The 14,705-nt window shown below is 38.6% G+C and overlaps 1 protein-coding gene across 2 annotated transcripts; it reads right to left on the bottom strand.

Moving 5' to 3' along the window:
• Nucleotides 1-8,375: 8,375 nt before the first annotated feature.
• LOC113462348 (cellulose synthase-like protein H1) lies at nucleotides 8,376-14,139 on the bottom strand. 2 transcript variants are annotated; one of them, XM_039133231.1, is made up of 9 exons: nucleotides 13,855-14,139; nucleotides 13,412-13,736; nucleotides 13,071-13,196; nucleotides 12,821-12,937; nucleotides 10,886-11,098; nucleotides 10,659-10,773; nucleotides 10,301-10,563; nucleotides 9,531-9,881; nucleotides 8,376-9,108 (listed from the first exon to the last, which is right to left on the bottom strand). In XM_039133231.1, exons 1-9 carry the CDS (start codon nucleotides 14,109-14,111, stop codon nucleotides 8,566-8,568), a joined length of 2,310 nt encoding a protein of 769 aa, XP_038989159.1. In that variant the 5' UTR covers nucleotides 14,112-14,139; the 3' UTR covers nucleotides 8,376-8,565. The 2 variants fall into 2 exon arrangements, with proteins under 2 accessions (XP_038989159.1, XP_038989160.1); XM_039133232.1 differs by having other exon boundaries at nucleotides 10,301-10,488; nucleotides 13,855-14,138.
• Between the last annotated feature and the right edge of the window lie 566 nt (nucleotides 14,140-14,705).

Here is a 14,705-nt window from a genome sequence, read left to right as displayed (position 1 = left end):
TTCCTTCAATTTCTTTTGATGCATGGCCTACTTATTACCTAAACATGGACTCAAATTTATTGGATGCATAGGTATCTAACTTCATACTTCTGTAAGAAAATATAAAATATATAAATAAACCTACCTCATTCTATCAACTTAAGCTTTTAGAACAAGTGATGATTTCAACATGGTATCAGTGTTAGATGTATGCTCTAAAAGCCAATCTGGCGGACACATTATTAATTCTGGGACATAAATTTGTACTTGACTTTATTATTATTGAATAATAAATGGGCATTCTTTTTATTCATATTGTTTATGTGTCTATGAATCGTCCAAAAAATTAATAAGATGATGATACATATTCTCAAGAGTTGAGAATTTGAGCCATGTATCATTGGTGATTAATTTCTAAATGCTCCTGATCAATGGATCATCATGAGGACGGTAATCGATCCGATCAATGCACAGATTGCTTTCCTTATGGATGGACGAGACTCGAGTCCACAGTGTAGGGACACTGAAGTGAGAGTGCAGGTGCTTGTTAGATAATAAGGGTACTGAGCGTGACCAAGATAAGAAGTCACTTGGATGTCTATCCACTCGTCAGTTACTTGCTTAATGTTGCAGTAGTGTGACTGGTCCTTTGACCTGCGGTGCTTCGGCTATTTACAGTGAGGTTATTGTAGTTTGACTGCACATATACATGGTCTCTAGTCATATGGGTCCTTGTTGTGTAGATTGGCTGCAGTAGGTTCACTGTAAGAGTAGGTATGCACTTATATGGAATCTATCGATCTTGATAGATGAGGAGTGATCCTATGTGATTTATTAGACTGAGTTCTAAGACCTTGGCCATGGCAGAATATATAGTGGAAAAGAGTTTTCTACTCTCGAACTCAAGTCGAATAAATCTAGGCATATGACAGACGATGGGGTTTGACAAGTTATCCATGACCTCCGGTCTGTAGGGATCCATGATAGAAGGACTGTATCATACGATAACTGCACCTAGAGGTTCATCGTTCTATTCTGCTGGGTGGCCACTACATACTGCTAGGTGTCACTGGTGGATGGTGAGACTCACAGGGATCATCTTGATGATCGATAATTCCTGGTGAGTTGAGTTGAAATTGTTTCAACCCATTGAAAGGAGTTTTCAATGATATTATGATAGAGATCGCAATATATCTCACTACCAGTCAGAATAGAATCTATGGGGTCACACACATTAGAGGTATTGACCGATCCGATGGTTGAATGTGATTAGGAATCACAAATGATCAATTAGATTGATAAATTGAAAACCCGCTAAGAGTTAGTGGTTAGAAGAAGGAATAATTGCAATCGAATTGCAATTTAATTTAATTAATTGGATTTAATTAATTGGACTTGATCATGAGTCCTACTTGGAGTGGGATTCATGAAGTCCTAATTGGATTAGGATTTCAAATTAAATTAGAGTCCTACTTGGAATAGGATTTCTAAAGTCTTAATTGTCTTAGGGCTGAAATTTGAACAAGTCCTGATTAGATTAGAATTTTCTCAAGTCCTAATTAATTTTAACTTTAATCTAATTAATTAAATAACTCCTAATTGCATTAGGATTGAAGAGTTCAATTGAGTCATGGTTCAATTAAATTCTAATTGGATTAGAATTTGGAGAAATTAAAATGGGTGTACATAATCCTATTTTGAATAGGATTAGACCCATCCTTTGGACCCAACCCTCCCTACTTGATTTGATCAACTAGGGGCTGACCATATGGGAGAAGAGGGAGGGGCCCACGCCTCTCCCTTGGCTGGTGGCGTGAAGGAAAAAGGAGGGGCCATGCCCCTCCTATTTTGAATTCACAAAGGGATAGAGATGAGCTCCTAAAATTTAGGAGCTCATCTCTATCCACACACCATAAAAGAGGGGTTCAAAGGAGCTACGAATTTTTTATGGTTTTTCCTTGGGATTTTTGGCAGCAAGGAACCTTCTCTCATTCCTCTCTTCAACCACAAGAACAAGGGAAGAAACCAAGGGCGACGTGATCTCTTTCTTCTTCTCCTTTTGGTTCTAGCGCAAGGGAAAGTAAAAGGCTGCGAAGAGCCTTTGTTTCTTCTTCCTTGGCATTTCCTTCTTCTTCCTCCTCTCAAGCCAATCAAAGGTTGATTCAAAGGAGAGGACATCAGCCATTTAAAGCCATCTCTGCAAGGGAGCTAGCACCCCGGAGAGATCCAAAGGTTTCGATCGACTGACTACCTCGTGTGGATACCCGTAGAGGCCGGACGCGTGTGCGGCTTCCATCGAATCTTCTACAAATCCACGTAAATCAGATTTGCGGAGACCATCTACCCGCACAAGGTGAAGATCTGATCTTCTTAATGATTTTAAAATGGCTTAAAATAATTTAATTCTAATCTATCTGCAAACGAAAGGTTTTAAAATACGTTCATGCGACGAACGGATCCCGCATATGTTTTTCCGCTGCAATCTGAAAATTATTTCGAAATTTTCATGGCATATAAGGGATGCTAACAATCAGAGCTTGGGATTCTCTCATATCACAAGGCAGATGGGCTGATCAGTTATGGTGGGGAGCCACTCGATTTGCACAGGTCACAGTCATAGATTTTTATAAGCCTGAAACCCCATCCATACTATCAAGTGCACCTTTAAACATCAAAGCTATGTGGCATCTAAATGTTCCAATAAAGGTAAAGACATTCTGTTGGAAGTTACCATGGAATAAAGACATGCTCAAAATCAGATATCTTCTTGATTCTTAGCTTTACCGGCGGATGTTTCTTCTCTCTCTGTTTTTTTTTTTCTATTACTTCAGTTAACTTCTTGATTCTTGGCTTTTTTGATATTTTACAAGATTTACTCATTCATTCAACCATCATGCCGATATCGCAATATTTACAAAATCTATGCAATGATCATATAAGTCTCCTTGAATTATTTCTTTCCATATTAATTAATATTGATACTAAATGGACTTGTTCATCCCGGGTAAGTCTTGAGCAGTAGAAGAAAAAAAAGGGAAAAATAGATGACAATGTACAAATGGTTATAAATTTTACAAAAGTCATGGTTAGAACAGTAAAACAAATTTATTTGATTATCTTTTGCCCAAACAAGCAAGAAAACAAAACTAAAACAGAAGAACAATCAAAAATTGACAGAGTAACCATCTAGAGGTGGTGTGTTGCTCTCTTGAGATGATGCACATCATCTACCGAATTATTTGATGCAGCAAATCAATAATTTTTGCATGTCGTCCTCAGGATACAACAAGCCCAGTCTACGCCTATAAGATGAGATACCCTTCACATAGTACATTTTTAGTATAATATATGCATGAGAAAATATTGTATTGTCAGCACTGTAGTGAGCATATGTTTAGTGTCACATCGACTATATACTAAATAAATCTTGAATACTTGTATAGGGCCAAAGAATCCAAATAATACTTTCTAATTAACTTTTTTTAGATAAGATTTTAGATTGTTACAAATAGTATCGTAGTGAATTCGGCCTATGGTATATGTAGACTAAGGGACGTTACAGCACAGGCCTATTAGAACTCATCACGGGTCGATCGTGGTATTTATGATTGGATTTATAGTACTTGTGGATGAATTTGCATGAATTTGTATCCTTAGTAAGTATAGGACAAGGAACCAAAAAATACATTTCAATTAACATTTTTGAGGGACGTTCTGGATTATTATAGATGTGCTTCACTATTGATGAAAAAATAGTCAAAAGTATAGACAAGTCGAGGGAGAATAATGAGCAAGAAGAACTAAAGTTAGAATTTTAGTACTCTTATTTTTTTGGCCTTGCTCCATTTATAAGTCGGTGAGGAACACCTCAATTAAACAAGTTTTAATGTGCTAATTTAATCATTTTAAATTCATAATTGTAAAATTTTGCTATTCATGGGCCGAACTAATATGCATGTAGCCGGCTAACTAAAAGTTGAGCATTGGGTATAAAATTGAAGCTTTAATAGGTAAAGGTTTTCTTTTGTCAAATTTGTAATCAGTCAATTAATGAGATTTTTAAACTACAATTACTCTTCCAAAAATCAAATTTGTAACTAGTCAATTATTCTTCTTTAATGGCTAAGTATTCGAATCTATTCAAATCTAATCGCAAGCACCACGATCGGCCCGTAGTCAGCTCCAATGAACCCGTACTACAGTGTCCCCTAGTCCACATGGGTTTTGGGTTAGGTCCACTCTGATACTATTGGTAATAGTCCAGAACCTCACCCAAAAAAACTAGTCGGAAGATATTATTTGGGTTTCTTGATCCTATATAAATATCGAAGGTCTATCTAGTGAATAATCGATGTGGGACTAAATATATATTCGTACAGATCCTCACATTTTTTTTTTAATAACCAAAGGTCAAATTTGTGTATGAGATTTTTAAAAACATAAAACTAAAATCATTCTCCTCTAATGGCCAAAGTCTTTCCAATTCAATTTTAAATCAGCAAACTTCCATATAATAATTGATGCTAAATAGATTAAAAAACTCATTTTTTAATAAAAATATACCAAATATCTCTCACTTATTTTTATAAAAATATAGAGTATATATATAGATGACAATAAAATATTATATATAATAAAATGGTTAATGGCTTAATTTCTACCTAGTGTTTCGGCAATGTTGCTCTCGAGACGACCGCTTGGGTAAAAAGTTCGCGGTGGAGTGCTTGAGCTGGTCAAGGGCGGATTTATCCGGCTTCAATAATTCAGCAAACTGACGGAAGATATGACGTCGCCGGCTTCAATACTGTTGAGCCACAGGAGCTGCCGTATACGTCAGGCTGGACCTGTCCATCAATGTTGCGTACTTTTGGATCCTAATGGTAGTGCTATTAAACCCCTCAGCTTGTGGAAGTAGGACCCAATTTATATTCCAATCCAATCCTAATGGTTTGGATTAGTTCGAGTTTCCATAGGAAATCTAATGAACCAGATCCAATTTATATTCGGAAAAGGTCAAGTTCTTTGATCCAAATCTAATTCAAATAACTTTGATTTCGGAACCCCAAGCCAACCAATTGCGCTTTCTTCTCATGTTTTTTTAGTAAGACAGAGAGAGAGGGGGAAAAAAAAAACTTTCATTCTGCGGTCACGCAAATTAAAACCGGCTTGCTTGGTATATTTAGAAGGAAAAAAATCTCCTGCGCCTTATCGTTAGGTTTCTCTCGCATGGTACGGCTTGACCACTGGACGGCAAATGGGCAGCCATCTATCTACATTCAAGCATTTAAACATGTGAGACCTACACCATTTTTTTATAGTAATTAACAATTGATATGACGTGCCATTGAAGAATCCGTCCAAAATACCTGAGCAAAGCATAAGCATTCAACCCTAGGACCGATCTTTTTTCATCTCAACTTTGCAAGCTCGATTTTTTATCTATATCGAGTAAAACTCCCCTGTAGAAAAGCAGCTCGACTTATACTCTCTCAAGGATATGTCTCGTCTCGCCACATGCCAGATTATTGTGATATATCTCTAAAATTGTTATACTATATCGGCAATCTATAGTGGTACGATTCTGAATTTGTTAGAATACGATTTCGGAAGATTCGAACTCTAATGATAAACAGGTCTGAATGGTCATGCGGAAAAAATAATCAGAAATTAACTTGGCTAGAATAGGCTCTATCTTTTTGATTTTTTATTCATAAAATATTTACTGATTTAAGCATCGAAGAGCTAGGTCAAAGCCAATCTAACAAGCCTTCCCTTTATCCATGTTCATGTCCAGGGATTGGTAGAAATATTATTCATCTAGGGATTTTTAGATCGGGGTCGCATAATTTTTAAACCTGCTTGTTTTTATTGAGAAACCTTAAATTTGTACCCTCTGATTTTTTTTTTAATATGTCCTGTATCAATAAAATTGGTTTACTTTCACCAAAAATTAATTAATTAATTAATAGGAGCAAGATAACATGTTTTTTTGGCAGAAGATCGGCAAGGCAAATTACTTGCCTATACTTTTAGCCATCTGGTCTATGCTCTGGCATCATCAATGACCGGCCTCCACTTTTTTTTCTTTCTTTTTTTCTTTTTCTTGGTGGTAAGTCATTGAACAATTTTGATAATGACCTTTGAACAATCTTGACTACAATGTTGCCTTGTAGATACAAATATGGGACAAAGATATGAGACATTTCTTTTGCTGATTCGAAGAGGGCAGGTAAAAGACTAATTATTATTTAGCAGCACTGTTGATAGCCCCCTCCATTATTTAGCAGGACTGATAATGCTATCCTTCTTAGCTGTATATTTTAGTCTGACTTCTAATGGTGATCTATACTTGCAATTAGAAGTAAAACTAATAGGATTGGCAGAGAAGACAAGTATGTGGAAGTTAAGAAACATGTTTTGAAAAAGATTGGGGCGGCGATTTGGCTAAGCGATATTATTATCAAGTATAGGTTTGGCCGACCAAAATCTCTCACATGTGGAGTGAACGAGGGAAGAAGGAAGACCTACCAACACTATAATTATCTAGATCGATGTACCCCATCGACGTAACATCAAGACCTATGTCTATAAGACTTTTAAATTTTTTGGAGGCCATTGGGACGAGCTTTGATCCACTATTAACCATTTCTTAAGATACTAAGTACTTGACCGATTTAACAAATGCTAATATCATGGAGATTGGGAAAGCGATGGCCTCAGACATCTCTTCTCATTTCTATCTCTTTTTCCTCCTACTAAGCAGTACCCAACATCACATGAAGGGTAGGGTGGCGTCCAAACAAGTACTGGACTTTGGATAGGGCTAGGCCAAATTTGTGAACGGATTGAGCAGTGGCCAGTGGGATACCCCTTTTCCATTTATTGGGAGATCCAATCATCAAAATCAATAAAAGGGCATCATGGACCGTAGGTGTAGCTCTCACACATGTGCCTCGGCATTTGTGTTCATATTCTCGAGATCTATGTGCCTACGCCTCACCATCTCAAGAAAAAGGAAATAGAAAAACCTAGCTCACTAATTCAGTTAAATTTTAACAAGTAATTAAGGGCTGAATAAAATTCGAGGATTGCCGCCTTCTTTATTTTATTTTTGCTTAGATAGCAAAGTTTAATTAGGGCGGCAATCGAATCGAATACATAATAGATAAAAGATATATCAATCCAAATCTGCCATGTTTATTAAATAGATCAAAAATATATTTTCAAATTTGATTATTTTATTAAACAAATAATCTGTTTCGATCTAAAAAAAATTGAAACAAGTTAAATAGATTAAACATTGCCGCCTCTAAGCCTAAGTAATTTTGTTGACCGAACTCATAATACACAGGCTTGCACGTAGGTTGTGGAAAATTGCAATCCAGAAATAAATCCATGAACCAGCAGGAGAAAGTTTGCGTATAAAATGAACTGAGCCTGGTTCCGGCGTAGCTTTATGGCTTCATCAGGCCAGCGTTTCTTTAGTTTACCATGACTTCATTACAGTAAAAAACTTTCTCAAAAATAAAAATGCCGGCTCGCTTTTCAAGCTCCTAATTTGCAGCGACAGAGATGACGACCTCTTCTATTCGATTCGATATGTTCCAGATCTCTCTTTATGGTCACTCCACTCTGGTTAAAACAAAGTAATTTTACTACTTGCTCTGTTTCTTTACCTTTCTTTCAATCTTTTCTGTTCAAATCAAGGTGGCTCCTTTTTTCTGTAAAATTGCAATTTTTGTTTCTTTCCCACAGCGACAAAGTGGTATCACTGCGCTACTCCAAAGAGATCCCTAAGATTGGTTGATGTGGATGAAGTAGCATGTATCAGTAGTTAAAAAATTAGCTTGGGGGCCATTTTTTTGGAAGGCAAGCTGACCTCCATGTACTTTCTCCTTACACGACACCCATATAGACAAGAGATGGAAATGGACAAAGGTGGCTCTCATTTCGTCGGCCAGGTGAGCTGAACTTAAAAATTGGGATGGAGCTTCGGATAGCTTGAAAGAATATCTCTTATGTGAGAAGTGTACTTGATATAGATAGTATATGCTTTGAGTAAAACTCTTATGCGGCGATTGATTGGATACGAAGAGTGGATTGATATGAAGATGGTCATCCGTTGCTTCGTGAGACTTGTAGGCTGGTTCGAAAGTTGGGCTCTTTCTAAGCAGCATATGTATTTCGAGAGGCGAATAAAACAGCAGGTTGAATTGTCTCATTTGTTGCGCGGCACTCCGGAGAGTTCATCGGGACAAATGTAGCACTTATATACTCTTCCTTGCATCATTTTTTTCTTGATTTGGCAGGTTGTACTCATATTAGAACCTTATGAAATGCCGTTGTTAAATAATAATAATAATAATAATAATAATAATAATAATAATAATAAAAGAAGAAGGCCAAGCATTGTGATCCCATGGTTCAATCCACTTTAATGTTGTTGGAAGGTTGGACTTGTCCATCAATGTTGCTTTCTTTTGGATCCTAATGGTAGTGCTATTAAACCCCTCAGCGTGTGGAAGTAGGACCCAATTTTTGTTATTTCTGAAGTTGAAAGTTGAAGCCCAAACCACCCACTTTAGACTAGTGCACCCGTTCCAATACAGAAAACTGCACGAAGAGAGACGCCAAGACAGCAGCTTTCCTAATGACAGGCCAAGGGATTCCATAACTCCCCCTCCCTACACGACCCCTCGCGAATGGCCAGAGGCTGAGCACCACCCAAACACTGCAAACAAACTCTCCAAGCCCCGGTCCAACGACCGGCCGGCGAAGCCGTAGCAGGCCGACGGTGAGCGCCGCCAGGTTCGCGAGCAGCACTGCAGTGCCAGAGACAAACAATGGCGAGTTGTCGAAGGTAAACCTCCCGGGGTCTTTGTCCGTATCATTGGTATCGGATTGTTGGTCCTTTCGGGTGACTTCGAATACTGTCTCGGAGAGGCCAAGGGTCTTGAGGAGGACGGCAAGCAAACCTAAGAGCCATGCAGTCATTGCGAAGATCCTATTCATCCTCTGGTTGTTCCAATAAGCGCGGACTGAGAGTCCACATTGGACGTACTCCATTAACGAGTGCATGTTGCAGATGAGGAAGAGAGCCAAAGGAATCACGAAAACAGGTTCTGAGGCCTGCATGAATAATTAAAACAATGTGATGGGCATGCAAACTTGTCGGAAAATAATGCATTTCACTTGATAAGGGCTTGCTCAATTGGTACGTATACCTCGTTCGACTCTATCCAATTGAAACACTATACCAATAAACTAGAAAATAATGCAGTTCTAACTACAATGCACTATATATAGTTGGTACATCTTAATCTAGCAGCTGAGATGTTTGCTTACTAAAATATATTTTAACCATGAGATCGAGATCTGACAATGAAGATTGGCTTACTGAATATAGCCGAGCTGTTTGTGAATAGCCTAAGATGGACTAGAAATCATTTGAGGTAACCTTAACCTTGCTTGTACTGTTTAAAGGGTACTGTCTCATTGAAGTGTCATTCAATCTAATGCCACAAGTATTAATGAAGGAAAAGCTTAATTACCTTGGGCATGAAGGAGGTATTGGCAATGAGACAGTAAGCAGGTAGCAAAGCATAGCAGAGCTCTCCGATGGAGCGTAAGGCCCAAACAATTACAAGCAAATAGGCCAAGCACATCCGAAACTCGAGCTGCTTGGTGAAGGTGGCAAGTATGGGGCTCCTCCTAGTCAATAAGATCTCAAGAAGGCCTGTGGACCACCTCTTGTTTTGTGTCAAGCTCGCCGGACCTCCGGTTGCGGCACTCCCGAGGAATGCAGGTGGATCTAGTTTCAGGCACACTGATTTCGAACCCATCGAATGAATTCTTAGCCCGGTGAGGACGTCTTCTGTCATCGAGCCATAGGCCCATCCAATCTGGAAAAAAGAAATGCTTTTGAATTAGTTTCCGATCACTGCCGATGACTGAATTGGTGGTCATGGTGGTATTAGGCTAGGTCATGCCAGTTTCCCGATCTAAAGCAAGCTTGCTAATAGTTATATTATGTTGGAAGACCTTTCACTCCTAAAGATTGGCTCAATCTGAACGTAGTGGAGTTGGGTCAAGCTATTGCTATACATAGGGAGATTGGGCTTGCAAAGCTTAGACAAATCTCAGGCCATTGGAAAAGTAGACATGAAAGTGAATGTCAAAGATTTCAGGCCAGGTCTAGCCCAATAATATACCTAATACTTCATCATGTAGGCGGCTAGCCCTTAAAAAGTTGGGCGCATTACATTGTTCTGAAGAAAATTAACCTTTATTCAGGTAAGTTTATTTAAATATAATCACTGACCTTGTTTCCCCAACATGTATTGAACTCGTAGGTACAGGAGGCAACTCTTTTAGCAGCTTCTACGCTGCTTGAAAGATCGTCGACGCATGAACTTTCTCTAAATTTTCCTGAAGTTATATGAGAAGCTGACTCTATTAATTCTCTAGAATCCCCATAAATCCTTTGTAGTTCATTGTAAGATAACTCATCTGTCGCAGAAGCAAACATGCCATTTAGCACCAAATAGAGAAAACTGGAATTTTTCCTCCATATTGAAGACTGAACTGAAGATATATTTAAAGATGGAGATAAGTCCTAAAATTTCGATGGAACCATCGAATAATCAATTGTTTTGGTCATCATTTTAGAAATGATCTACCATGTTTGCTAACTCCAGCAGGCCTAGGTGTAGAACATATAATTTTTCTTCGGTGAAAGCATCCTGTCCCTCCATAAAATGGACCTTGAAGTCCTCCAGTTCCTCCCACAGTAATCTGAAGCCAAACGAAGGTAATCATCAATTCATCATCTTCAGAGAAAAAAAAAGTTAATCGAAATCTAATTGGCATCGCATAACGAAACGAAGAGCGGAAATCCAATACCTACCTCTTGCAAGACCACTAATTGATTCCCAAAGGGATCATCCTTGAGAGCCCCATAGAACTGCTGTGGTGCTTGAACAAATCCACTTGACACCTCGTTGTCAAACCCGAGTAGCAGACACATGCCATGAAGAATGACCTCAGGGTGATTAGCAAACATGTCACAGTCCACATTGAGCATGAATGGAGCATTTGTCATCACTCCTGAGACCCTTGCCTGCACGTAGACTAGAACTTAACCTTGTCCTTTGGGGAACAAAAAAAAAAAAACAAAAACAAAAACAAATCATGCAACGTACTTCTTGATCCTGGAAATTATGTCAAGACTAAGCTCTATTTGAAAGAATTTTTAGGGGATCAAAAAGTACTTTCTACCCCTTAAAAATACTTTTGAATGGAAAAGAATGTTTTATAAAAAATTTTGAAAAACTATTTTAGTTTTTTTCAAAAAGTTAAAAATAGATTTTTTTTTTTTGGAAAAGTTTTATTTTAGAGCTTTTTAAAAAAAACTGTTTTGAGCTTTATAGAAAAACTATTTTTTCACCAAAATATCCTTATTTAAAAAATATTTTTTTCTCCCAAAACCAGCCATCCCGCTGCCTCCTCCTCTCCCACCCATCCCCCTCCCTCTTCTTCAATACCACCCTCAAGGCCCTCTTCCTCTCCCCCGCCGCCGCCCTCGATGCCCTCTGCCTCTTCTCCCTCTTTCTTTCTCCCGATTCTTCACTCTGTAAAATTAAGAAAGAAATTAAATTAAAAGAAGGAAGGGAGAAGGGGGAAAGAAATGGGGCTCCTGAACCGACTCCACGACGCCTCTAGCGACTCCATCCCGATCCTCCTCGTCGTGGCGGCCGCCGGGTGGGTCTCCTACCTCCGCTCCCTCCTCCTCTGCCTCCTCCACTCCCTCGGCCTCCTACGCCTCCACCCCTCCTCTGTCGCGGTCGACGATCCCTTGTTCTCCGCTGTCGGGTTCGGCCTCGCCGGACTCGTCGTCGTGGCCTCCTCCGGACGTCCCTTCGCCTACGAGGCCTTGCTGTCGGCGGCCGCGGAGGGGGAACGAGAGCAGGGAAAAGTAGGGTTGGAGGATCGGGGGGAGAGCAGGGAGCAGGAGAGGGAGGCGGCGTTGGTGGCGGAGGGAGGGAGGGGAAGGGAGCTGGGCTGGGGGAGTCTGGCAGGGAGGCGGCGGAATTCGGCGAGGTGGTTGGTGGCAGGTTTGGGGAGAAGCTTCGGGAAGAAAGAAGAAAAAAGAAGAGAAGGAAAAAGAAAAGAAAAAGAATAGAAAAATAAAAAAAAACAAAAACAAAAAAAGAAAATAAATAAATAAATAAATAAAATATTAGTAATTATTTAACCAATTTTATTATCTAGCTGGAAAATTTATTAGAAAATAAATGGTCATCAAAAAGAAGAAAAATTAATTTACGCTAATAATTATAATATTTTATACTTTTATTATTGTATTATACTATAGATATTATATTATATTATATCATATCATAATACATTGATATGTTATGTTAAATAATTTAATATTATATTAAACTATTATGCTATAGTATACAACGTTATATTACTATATTATAATAATATTATATTACATTACAGTAATATAATACTATATCATATTTTTATGTATTAATACATGTTATATTTTATTATGCTCTATTGTATAAAACTATATAAGAAAAAAAAAATATTTTTGGATAGGAACGAAAAATATATATGTGTGCGCTCTACTACTTTGTATCCTTTCGATGTTATCATCGTGTCACCATCATACAGTGATGGAGTTGATGACTATAATCTTACTTAAGTTTCAAGTAAAATATATGAACTATAAATTAATGTCGGCCGATCTATATATATAATTACAATTGTCCTAATCCAAATTAGATTTAACTTTTGAAATTTCCGGCAAGAAAGGAGTTGCGCACGTTACCAGAACGTTCATAGCTCCAGCTTTGTAATGATGTGGAAGTTTTGGCCTCTTCTCTCTAGCCACATATACTAGATGGGGGATGCCACCTTCTAAGCCCTCCTTGTTCTCCCATATAACCTTGCAATATAAATAAATAGACAAAATAAACATGTGAAAATTGAGACTCTTGGTAAGAAAAACAGTAAAAAGAGAGAATTTGTAAGAAAAAATATGATCAAAATTATAAGGTTAATTAAATTAGGCATATTACCTTAATTAGGCTCGGATGGTTTCCTCGTTCAATATTTGAGAAATCAGCAAGCTCATCATCCATGCGATGCGAAATGTAATCTTTAGCAGCATCGTCAATTCTTTGACTTAACTCCTCATACTTATTCTACATAGCAAGACTTAAACTTAGAATGGCTTTCACTAATCATCACCCAGTAATCATATAGCATAATTTGTGGCGTTAAGTGTTAGCTCAGCTGGTTGGCACCTCTTCCTTACGGGTAGGTTCAAAATTCGTGTAAAATATCCAACTTCCCAATATGTTATATTAAAAAGCTAGCATATGCTGTTTATATATGAAATCATGATATGGTTATTTACCTTCATGTATCTCCAGGTGTCCATGAATTCTTGTAAGAGAGTTTGTGGAGCTTGCGGCTCAGAAGAGAAGTACACAAAGGGAGCTCTCACTCTAACGTTGTACTTCTTGCAGAAAGGAACCCATAGCTTCGCAAATTTTGAAGCTTCCACGAGAGAATAGAAGGTCATGGGCGAGCTTCCATCGTCCGAAACATAGCAAGCGAGCTTGTGAGCTGGGTATTCCACAGCCAGCAAAGAGAGCACGGTGTTCGCCGTGATAATCGGAGGCTCGAGCTTGGGGTCCGCCGTGGTGACGAACATGTCCACAGCTGGGAGATCATCGGATCTACGCAAACAGGCACAGAAAAAAGAAAAAAAGAAAAAAGTTAGAAGCCTAACTTGTGAATCTTGAACGTTAAGGCCGTCATCCATCATTTTTATCGACTTAAAGTAAGAACACATACCTCTTCAGAAGAAGCTCGGGGTAGGTTTTGTACTTGACTGGGTTCCATTTGGCATTCATGTAGAGGACCCAGATGAAGGTGAACCAAGACTCGCAAAGGAAGGCGATGAGCCAAATGGAGCCATGGCTATGGAGTGAGGTGAGGCGATAGAGGAGGAGGGAGAGGAGGAGGGCGAGGATGAGAAGGCTTGAGACTCTTTGGAAAGTGTTCTTTAGGGAGATTCTCTCTTGGAGAGGGAGGTTGTGGTGGGTCGCCATGAAGAGAGGATAGGATAAGCAATGAGGCTCTTCTGTTTTGCTGTCTTAATTTATAGATGGTCCGAAGGTGCCGATTCCTACCTAAGATTCTTACCCTATCATAGCCACAAATTCAAAATGCCAAACTGTAGAATTCACATGCAGCACCATCACTCACGGTAATCTAGAAATGACTAATATATATTAGTTAAAATTGCGTAAAAAATGGGACAAAATAATCTTTCCAGAAAAACCTACAACAAAAATTAATCTTAGTCAACAGCAAAAAAAAAAAAAAAAAAAATGTTGCCCGTTAGGTGTAAGACCATTGTCTAAAGGTTTTGGCAGTGATTTTGCCGGTCACTGCCTATGCGGCCGCTATCTGAAGAAGTCAAAAGCAATAATTTTTTGATTTTAAGCCAATGGCTAAATAATAGTTGCCTAACAGAATTTTATACACTAATTTTTGCCGAGTAAAAGTAAAGGCTGTGACAAAGAAAAGGCAGCATTTTTTTTGTGTGAGGACCCGTGCGGGCGTGTGTTTAGTCCCACATCGGTTATTCGCCGGGTAGATCTTGGGTACTTATACAGGATCAAGGAACTCAAACAATACCT

The sequence above is a fragment of the Phoenix dactylifera genome, chromosome 14 (genome assembly GCF_009389715.1).
Source record: "Phoenix dactylifera cultivar Barhee BC4 chromosome 14, palm_55x_up_171113_PBpolish2nd_filt_p, whole genome shotgun sequence".
NCBI classification, from domain to species: domain Eukaryota; kingdom Viridiplantae; phylum Streptophyta; class Magnoliopsida; order Arecales; family Arecaceae; genus Phoenix; species Phoenix dactylifera.
The sequence above is the reverse complement of the archived record's forward strand: the minus strand, read 5'-3'. Positions and strand labels throughout refer to the sequence as shown.

What these genes read in the sequence shown, in the direction of transcription:
- LOC113462348 (XM_039133231.1), bottom strand. Translation starts at nt 14,111, where the DNA reads ATGGCGACCCACCACAACCTCCCTCTCCAAGAGAGAATCTCCCTAAAG. An exon ending in CTGGAGCTATGAACGTTCTG is followed by an intron (nt 11,099 to 12,820) that starts GTAACGTGCGCA and finishes GTCTACGTGCAG; the next exon opens with GCAAGGGTCTCAGGAGTGAT. An exon ending in TGCTGGAGTTAGCAAACATG is followed by an intron (nt 10,564 to 10,658) that starts GTAGATCATTTC and finishes ATATATCTTCAG; the next exon opens with TTCAGTCTTCAATATGGAGG.